Below are 9141 nucleotides of genomic sequence, written 5' to 3'. Positions count from 1 at the left end.
AATGTTTTATGCGGTCACTTTTTTGTTCTTCCTCTGACCCCGTGGACAAGGACTCACGACTCCCTCAGGCCAAAGGTCAGATTTTGTAAAAATAAGTTTTTATTAGTTGTGAAATATTTCTCTGCTTTTAAAAAAAAATACAAATGAAATCTCATGTTTTTCAGACAGCCACCTAAGGCTTTGCAGCTGAAACATAGCAAAGTAGCACCTGGGGCATGACAGTCAGAGCCACTGGGTCGACACCAGTGGAAATAAAAGTGAAATATATATTAAAAAAGCGCCATGCAAAAAGTAAATAAGTTTGCAGAAAGGTCATTTAATGTTGTGAAAAACAGAATTCATTTTTTATAACACAACCATCAACTTGAGTGAATAATTTGTAAAATGCTTCCTGTGGTGATGTGACTAAAGCACCATTGCATCCTCATTTCTATCCCTGACACGGGACAGGCTTCCCTGGAAGTGAACATGCATCCAGAAACAGCAGCTCCTTCCCTGCCCTGTTCTGTGCTTGACTGGCCCGCATTTAAAGCTGCCTTTGAAAACATTGCATGTGACATTAGAGAAATAAAAGGAAGCTTCTACCTGTTCTTTATTATAACTGAACGTCTGTGCAATGATCATGAAACCCTATGCACTAATCTTTAAGCGCTAATAAACCTCCCTCTCATCTAAGTTGGTCTACATGGCAACTGAGGGCAATATAATACTACTGGCTGCTGCTCCTGTTCCTACCTGCTGTAACCAGGAGCCTGGCCTGACTCTGCTGTACCATTATCTCTGCCTTAAAAAATGAGTCGTATCTGCTTACACTAGCTTACAAGGCATCAGACCAGGTCCTGTGCAAAGCTCTTTTATTGTCAATCCTCTACATGTTTTACAAGGAATCCATTAGTTTTTGATTTGCAGGTCTCCACAAATCATCTTCATCATAAATACTAAAATTACTGAATCGCTTGTGGTTTTTCTCTCACCCATCTGGCAGGGCCTGATGCTGTTCTGCCAGGTAACTTTCGAGATGTACGTGTCAACAGCAACAACAACACTTTGGGGGGAAACAAACAAACATAAAAAGATTGAATTAAAATATTAATCTGCAGTCTTTTGCCAGTGCTGTGTAAAATCCCACCCTGCTGATTCACAACAGGTTCAGGAGACTCGGGGGAGCTGGGTACAGATTCTGGTCACACAGTCTCAACTGACAATATTAATTTCTAAGAAGTTTTGCCCTTCAGCCAGACTTTACTGTCCTGCAGCTGCAATGTCCTTACGGAGGTGCTTGCTTCAATGTAATATCAAGCAAAATGGGGTTTTTTTCAACTTCAGGAGGAGGAAATGGAGGGCAGGAGAAGGAAGACTGGTTGGGATAAGCGGGCTGCAGGCACGTCCATTCACTCTTCTCGTATCTTCAGTTCAGTTCAGTTCAGTTCAGTTCAGTTCAGTGTTTTCTACCCAGCAATTGTAGGCTGCACCAAAGGGAGCATAGGTGCAGCTATCATCCCCCTGATGTGGCGTAAGATTAGTAATTCCTCTTTGCTTTATTCATTTGACCCTTAAACCTTTCATGGTTCTAATCAACCTGATTATTTGAAAGATCAGAGAACACAAAATGATCAACAATTAAGGCTCAATTCACCCACCTAAACATAGGTATTTACTGTCACTGAGGTGCCCTAGGACATCCCACCTGACCTCTCCTGCTGGTCCAGAAGAAAACCAGTGTTCAGCAGGTCCTGTGGCATGTTCTGGCAGCACAGGCTGTGTGTCTCAAGGCATTTCTAATGACACAATGCAAAGCAACAAACTCAAATTCACAGATTTCATGGAAGTCCAGTGAAAGATGCCTGCTTACATTTTAGTATTTAGCTTGTAGCTTCTAGTTTGCTGTTTCTGTTTCAGACCTGAGAATGGGTTTGCATGCCCCCAAAGTGCCCATTTTCCCCAATAACCCTGCATCTAATAAAGGATTATACTCCCCCTCTCAGCCTTGCCCCTTGGTTTTCCTCGGCAGCAGCATGATGTCATCTTGCGACAGCTCTTCCCAGCTCAAATCCATGTCTACCTGCTTCTGCAGGAAGGAAAATGGGGCTGCAAAGAATAAAAAAAAAAAAAAATTGGACAGGAGCAAATTTTCCTGGGAAACTACAGAAGAAAGTTGGAGGGAGGCAGAGCAGGACACATGAGTTTTAAGAGGAAGGAATCCGTGATTAAACCCCTTATTCGTTTTGCTCGGAGCGTAGGGCCCCGAGGGGGGCAGCCGGGTGCTGCCCGGCTGCCCTGAGGGCCAGACCCGGGGGAGGGGGTAGCAGCCTATTAAAAAAAATACACTTTTTTTACCCCTTTTTTTTTTTTTCCCTCTGCGGCTTCAAAGAAAAACGATTTGCTCATTTGGCAATAACTGATGGGGACCGTGAATTACCGAGCTCGCCCCCAGCCTAGTGTTTATCTCCTCACCAATAAATCTCTAAACTGAAGCAATGAAGCTAAGTACTGCTGCTATTTCTGCGTTTTATTTCCATATTAATCAAAACACAAGCCCACCCCCGCCTCCTCCCCGGCCCCGTGTAGCCGGGGAAGAGGCGCCCGGCGAGGGGACGCGCCGGTCGGACCTGTCAGAGGCGGGGTCCGGGGAGGGGTCCGGGGGGAGAAACCCCGCAACTGAGGGAGTTAAATCAAAGCCCAGGGCCTGGGGGGATCGGTGTCAAGTTTGTGGCGGACCCCTGGAGGTGGGAGCAGGGGGGGTCCTCCCCCATGGGAACCGGGAAGCGCTGGGAAGGGAGGGGAAGCTGCTTCCCCCTGGGAGCGAGAGCAGCGCCCGCCACCCCCGCGGCCGCGCTGGGACCTGGCGGAAAGCAAGCGGGTGCGCAGCTGGCAGCCAGCGGGGTCCGTCCCCCTCGAATATATTGCTTATATTATTTATAATATTTATTATATTTATATTTATATTTATATTTATATTTATATTTATATTTATATTTATATTTATATTTATATTTATATTTATATTTATATTTATATTTATATTTATATTTATATTTATATTTATATTTATATTTATTTACGTGTGTGTACACGTGTATGTATTTTATATATGTGCACGCAGGCATTGCTTATTTTGGGGGAGAACAATAAACGATTTTCCTGAGAGCGCCAAGCCCCCGTCTGTCCCGGGAGAAGCAGCCCGTGCCGTGCCGTGCCGTGCCGTGCCGTGCCGTGCCGAGCCGAGCCGAGCCGCCCCGGCCCCTCAGCCCCGCCGCGTCCTGCCCGCCCCGTCGGGCACGGGCGAGCCCAGAGGGCGGGGGCTGCCAGGCTCTGCCACCATCGGGTCTTTCCTGCTTCCCTATTTCTAGCCCCTGACCCTTTTTTTTTTTTCCTTGCCACCTTTTCCTTTTTTTTATTTGCCGGGTGTGTTTGGAAACCCTCCCAAGAAAGCCTCACCGTTCCCCCTTCTTTCCCAATGGGCAGCTTCTCCAGAAGTTGTTCTTTTTTTTTTTTCCTCAGTATTTGGGAAGGGAAGGGAAGGGAAGGGAAGGGAAGGGAAGGGAAGGGAAGGGAAGGGAAGGGAAGGGAAGGGAAGGGAAGGGAAGGGAAGGGAAGGGAAGGGAAGGGAAGGGAAGGGAAGGGAAGGGAAGGGAAGGGAAGGGAAGGGAAGGGAAGGGAAGGGAAGGGAAGGGAAGGGAAGGGAAGGGAAGGGAAGGGAAGGGAAGGGAAGGGAAGGGAAGGGAAGGGAAGGGAAGGGAAGGGAAGGGAAGGGAAGGGAAGGGAAGGGAAGGGAAGGGAAGGGAAGGGAAGGGAAGGGAAGGGAAGGGAAGGGAAGGGAAGGGAAGGGAAGGGAAGGGAAGGGAAGGGAAGGGAAGGGAAGGGAAGGGAAGGGAAGGGAAGGGAAGGGAAGGGAAGGGAAGGGAAGGGAAGGGAGAGACTTGAGTTCCCGTTGAACAGACCGAAGTTTCCTCCCAGAGGCAGAGAGCAGGCGAGGAGACCCCTCCGAGCGCGCCTCCTGGCCCGCAGCGCCGCACCTCGGGGTCGCTGGGGGTTTCCCCACCCGGCCCATCGACAGGAGAAGGAAAGGGCGTCTCTGCGGATGCTCCGTCCCTTTCCCCCTCTCCACGGGCCAGGACGTGGAACCAGGGAGGCGAGCAGCCTGGCGTTTCACGGGCACCGCTCGGGGCATGGCGCTGCCGGAGAGGAGCCGGGGACACGGGACACGGGACACGGGACACGGGACATTTATCGCCCCTGTCCTGGGAACTCAAACCGCCGGCTCAGCCGCATGCTGCTGCTCGGTGGCTTTTGCCGCGGAGAAGCACCAAGCGGCTTGTGCACCTGTCCCCGACCCTTGCTCTGCGGCTGGGAAGGAGCCCGGGGCTCCCGGAGAGAGCGGGACAGAGCCCGGGCGGCTGCGGGTGGCTGGGTGGGGATCAAATGCCCCCAGAGAGCCTTTTGCTCGGGCAACGCGCCCTCCGTCCCCAGGACCGAAGGGGCCGAGCGGCAGGGATGCTGCGGGGAGAGGCGGCGCGGCCGGGGATGGCGGCGGGTCCCGGGCACCCGGCTGCCGGCTCCAGGCGGCGGCCCCGGGACCGGCGGGGTGACTTCGCCCTCCTCTCGGCCGTCATTTACAGCCCAGCCCCGTCGCAGGCTCCGCGGGCTGTTGGCAGCCGCAGCTGCGGGGCAGCCCCAGGCAGAAACAGCCCCGTCCCAGGCGCCAGCGCCCGGCACCGAGCCCGGAGCCCAGCTCCCAGCTCCGGCGGCCCCGTGAGGGTCCCCCCCGCGCCCCCAGCCCCCGTCCCAGGCACAGCCCCTCCCGGGCCCCGGCCGCGCCCCGCGCTACCGTACCCTCGCCCTCGCCGTGCGCCCCCGCCCCGGGCATCCCCGGGCTTTCCTGCGGCCGGACCCCCTCCCTGCGGCGGGACCCCCTCCCTGCGGCGGGCCTCCCTCTCTGCGGCGGGCCTCCCTCTCTGCGGCCGGACCCCCTCCCTGCGGCGGGACCCCCTCCCTGCGGCCTGCCGGGCGGGGGGGCGTGGAGCCGGGGGGCCGGGCACGGCTCTGCCTTGGGCAGAGGCAAAAACTTTCCTGGAAGGCAGCGGAATCGTGCAGAGATGAAAACTAAAAGGAAGGAAAGGAGGGGAAGGAAGGAAAGGAGGGGAAGGGAAGGAAGAGGGAAGGGAAGGGAAGGGAAGGGAAGGGAAGGGAAGGGAAGGGAAGGGAAGGGAAGGGAAGGGAAGGGAAGGGAAGGGAAGGGAAGGGAAGGGAAGGGAAGGAAGGGAAGGGAAGGGAAGGGAAGGGAAGGGAAGGGAAGGGAAGGGAAGGGAAGGGAAGGGAAGGGAAGGGAAGGAAGGGAAGGGAAGGGAAGGGAAGGGAAGGGAAGGGAAGGGAAGGGAAGGGAAGGGAAGGGAAGGGAAGGGAAGGGAAGGGAAGGGAAGGGAAGGGAAGGGAAGGGAAGGGAAGGGAAGGGAAGGAAGGAAGGGAAGGAAGGGAAGGGAAGGAAGGAAGGGAAGGGAAGGAAGGGAAGGGAAGGGAAGGGAAGGGAAGGGAAGGGAAGGAGAAGAGAAGAGAAGAGAAGAGAAGAGAAGAGAAGAGAAGAGAAGAGAAGAGAAGAGAAGAGAAGAGAAGAGAAGAGAAGAGAAGAGAAGAGAAGAGAAGAGAAGAGAAGAGAAGAGAAGAGAAGAGAAGAGAAGAGAAGAGAAGAGAAGAGAAGAGAAGAGAAGAGAAGAGAAGAGAAGAGAAGAGAAGAGAAGAGAAGAGAAGAGAGGAAGGAGTCTGCAGCATCTCTTGATCATCTTGCTGAAGTTCTGGAAGGATTTACTTCAGCGGGGAAATGGCTTATTGACAACATGATTCGTCAGTTCAGTATGTTTTCGAGGCAAATATACATTCCCCTTATGATTTTCAAGTGTTCGTGTATGTGTGCTTATACCTTAACGATGATTTGGTTGCTGCAGCGTTGCGCAGCCCGTTCGCCAGCACGATGACCCAGAGGTGCCTTCCCAAACTTGTTTCGCACCTCGGTTTAAATGCCCCCCCCCGTCAGTACTCGGCTTGCGACTCAGGGGCAGTCACCTTCTCCGTGCTCCTCCAGCCCCCCCCCGGACACCCCTCCGCGAAAGGCGGAGGGCCGGGGGTGCCCGGCCGGGGGGTGCCGGACCCCGCTCGCGTGTGCGGAGTCGGGGGGGTCCCGCACCCCGGCGCGGCAGCGCTGCCTTTCCCAGCCCTGCCCAGCTCGCCGTTCCCCTCCCGGGAAAGGGCTGGCAGCTGGATCTCCAGGGAAAGAAAAAAAAAAGTTATCGCCCCTTTTTTACCCATACAGGCACCTGGCCGCCCTTTCCCTGCCCCGGCCGTGCCGGGCACCGGCTGCCGGACCACCGGCGTGCGAATTCCCGCCGGCTGCCACCCCGGCGTGAGGCGGGGAGCCCGCACAGGCCGGCGCCGTTTGGGCGATCGCTGTCGGGCTTCTCGCCGCCTCCGAGGCAGGGCGGCTCCTGAGCCACACAAGGAGATGAGAAAAGTCGTGGCAAAACCCAGAGCCATCAAATACGGCGCCTTTTCTCAGCTTCCAGTCCCAGACAAAGGCGAATCAGGCAGCTTGTAATTCATTTTTTATTTTATTTGGAAATCTCATCCAGAAACACTGGTCAATAATAAATATATCGATAGTTATCAAGAATATATAAAAAATAAAGACACGGTGTTGTCTTTGAGGCCCTAACCAAAAACAAACAAACAAACAAACGAAATGAATAAAACCGGTTTTCAAGCAAACGCCCAGGAAAACGTACCGAAAAGGAAATAAACAGCAACCAAGATTCCGATTTAGTTACACAAGTCACTGGGCTGGCGAGAGCCGACCCCGCATGCAAAACCAAACCAAACCAAACTAAAAAAGGCAGCAAACCCGAACAAACCCAAAGCCAACAAGAGAAATAAGCGACGAGGACCCCAGCCAGCTGAACTAGCACACTTCACCGAGAGCAGGAGATGGGAGATGTGGCAAAACAGACCCGCGGGAGGGCTGTGCCGTGTTTTGCACTATTTCCCCCCTTTTTTTTTCTTTTTTTCTTTCTTTCTTTTTTTTTTTTTTTTTTTTAAGCGGACACAGAGGGAAGAAGAAGAAGAACGGCAAACAAAACCGCATCGCAACAAAATCTGAAAAAGAAAACAACCCAAACCACCCACAAAACTTTAGTGAATTCGCTCGGACGTCCCAGTTGCCGGGGAAGCCGCCCGTGGCCGGTCCCCACGGGTGGGCAGCGGCGCGGGGAGCGGGCAGGCACCCTGCGGGCCGCGCCGGGCCGCCGCTGCGCTGCCGCCGCCGCGTTTGGAGCGGGGGGGGGCTCGGAGGTGTCGCCGTGCGAAGGGAAAGGAAGGAAAAGCCCGCAAAAAGAAGGAGAAGAAGCCCCAAACCGATCTCATCGTCTCTTAGTAGCTGCGAGCGCTACAATGACAACCATGTCTTTTTTTTTTTTTCCTTTTGCATCCATTTTAAGGAATTATTTACATTTGATCACCATCAGCGGCATTATTATTATTAATTATTATTATTATTATTCTTTTTACAACAGGGACTTTTTTTTTCCGGTTTCGTATAATAAGAAAGCATCGCCCGAGGAGCCGGCTAGAACATTACCTTTGCAAGGTCCTTACTACACTAATCCCGTGTCACAGGGGGGTGGCGGGGCGGGGGCAGCGGGGGCAGGTCCGTCGGCGGGGCGGGGGGGGCCCGGCCGCAGCCCCCTCCCCGCCCGTGGGAGCGCCGGCTCCGGTGCGGCCCCGGGGGCCGGGGGGGCCCCGGCGAGTCACTTCAGGAGGTCCTTGGTCTCCCCCGAGATCCTGGCCATGTTGGAGGCGGTGAGGGCCGAGAGGTGGGGCGGGGGGGGCATCTGGCAGATGGTGCAGGGGCACGGCAAGCCCGCCCAGTGCTGGAAGCCGCTGCCGAGCTGGAGGGCGGGGGGGGTGGAGGGGGTCTTGAGCAGGGAGTGGGGGGGCCGGATGGTGCCGATGGCCGGCAGGGAGGCGGAGAGGGAGGAGGAGGTGTTGGCGGAGGAGAGGGCGCTGCCGAGGATGGGGTGCACCTGGTGCACGCTGCCGGCGGCGTGGGGCGGGTGGCCGGCGGAGTGTCCCACCGTGCCGCAGTGAAAGGCCGAGTGGTGCCCCCCGTAGATTTCCCCCACCAGCCTCTTCATCTCCTCCAGGGAGCTGGTGAGCATCAGGATATAGTTTCTGGCTAGCAGGAGGGTGGCGATTTTGGAGAGTTTTCTGACGGACGGTCCGTGGGCGTAGGGCATCACCTCCCGCAAGCCGTCCATGGCGAGGTTGAGGTCGTGCATCCTCTTGCGCTCCCGGCCGTTGATCTTCAGCCGCAGCTGCTGCAGGTCCTGCTCCGAGAGCTGCTTCTTGATTTTGTACTTGCTGCCTTCCCCTCCGGCCTTGGAGCCGTTCCTGGAGAGGCCTTCCCCGGACATCTTCTGCACCAGGTCGTTCTGGGTGGAGGAGACGGAGTTGAGCCGGCTGTCCTGGTGGTGGTGATGGTGGTGGTGGTGGTGGTGGTCCCTCAGGTACATCTCATCCATGTCTGGCGAGGAAGCTCTGCTGGAGACAGAGCTGGAGTCAGAATTCATTGTATTCGGGCTTCTGAGCAAGAAACTCTTCCCTGCTCTGGAGGCGGCGGAACAAGACAACTCTCCTTCGAAAAGCAACGAAAACGGAACGAAAAAGAAAGAAACGGCCGGCGGGCTCTGCCAGCGAAGGGCTGGAAAGGCTGGAGGAAGAGGAAAAAAGCCCCTCAGCCCCTCTCTCGCCACACTCTCCTCCCTCTCTCCCCCGGTTACTCAGCCTGTTTACAGGATGGCTAGTTAGCCTATGCTGGGACTAACCTCAGCCTGGAAAAGAGGGGCTTTTATAGAGCCGCAGCAGAGAGCAGAGACAAAAGGAGCCCTCCTATGTATAATGGTCTAGTTAGGATGACGTGCCATTATTCAGGGCGGTGCGCTTTGACTGTCCCATTTAGCAAGGACCCCTATTCATATTCATTGTGGTGCCACCCGGGACACCTCAGCCACGGACCATCAGGAGTCAAGGAGACACAAAACCCCTCTGATTGACACCGCACACCCATCGCCGCTCCGTGTGCGCGCCACCTCCTCCCCC

General features: G+C 55.1%; 1 protein-coding gene across 1 annotated transcript; it reads right to left on the bottom strand.

Moving 5' to 3' along the window:
* Nucleotides 1-7790: 7790 nt before the first annotated feature.
* OLIG3 (oligodendrocyte transcription factor 3) lies at nucleotides 7791-8612 on the bottom strand. Its single transcript, XM_087776206.1, has one exon. It carries the CDS (start codon nucleotides 8610-8612, stop codon nucleotides 7791-7793), a length of 822 nt encoding a protein of 273 aa, XP_087632332.1.
* Between the last annotated feature and the right edge of the window lie 529 nt (nucleotides 8613-9141).

The sequence above is a fragment of the Nipponia nippon genome, unplaced genomic scaffold (genome assembly GCF_047370975.1).
Source record: "Nipponia nippon isolate SJK-2023a ecotype South Korea unplaced genomic scaffold, ASM4737097v1 scaffold_4, whole genome shotgun sequence".
NCBI classification, from domain to species: domain Eukaryota; kingdom Metazoa; phylum Chordata; class Aves; order Pelecaniformes; family Threskiornithidae; genus Nipponia; species Nipponia nippon.
This window is presented reverse-complemented; position numbering and strand designations above follow the sequence as displayed.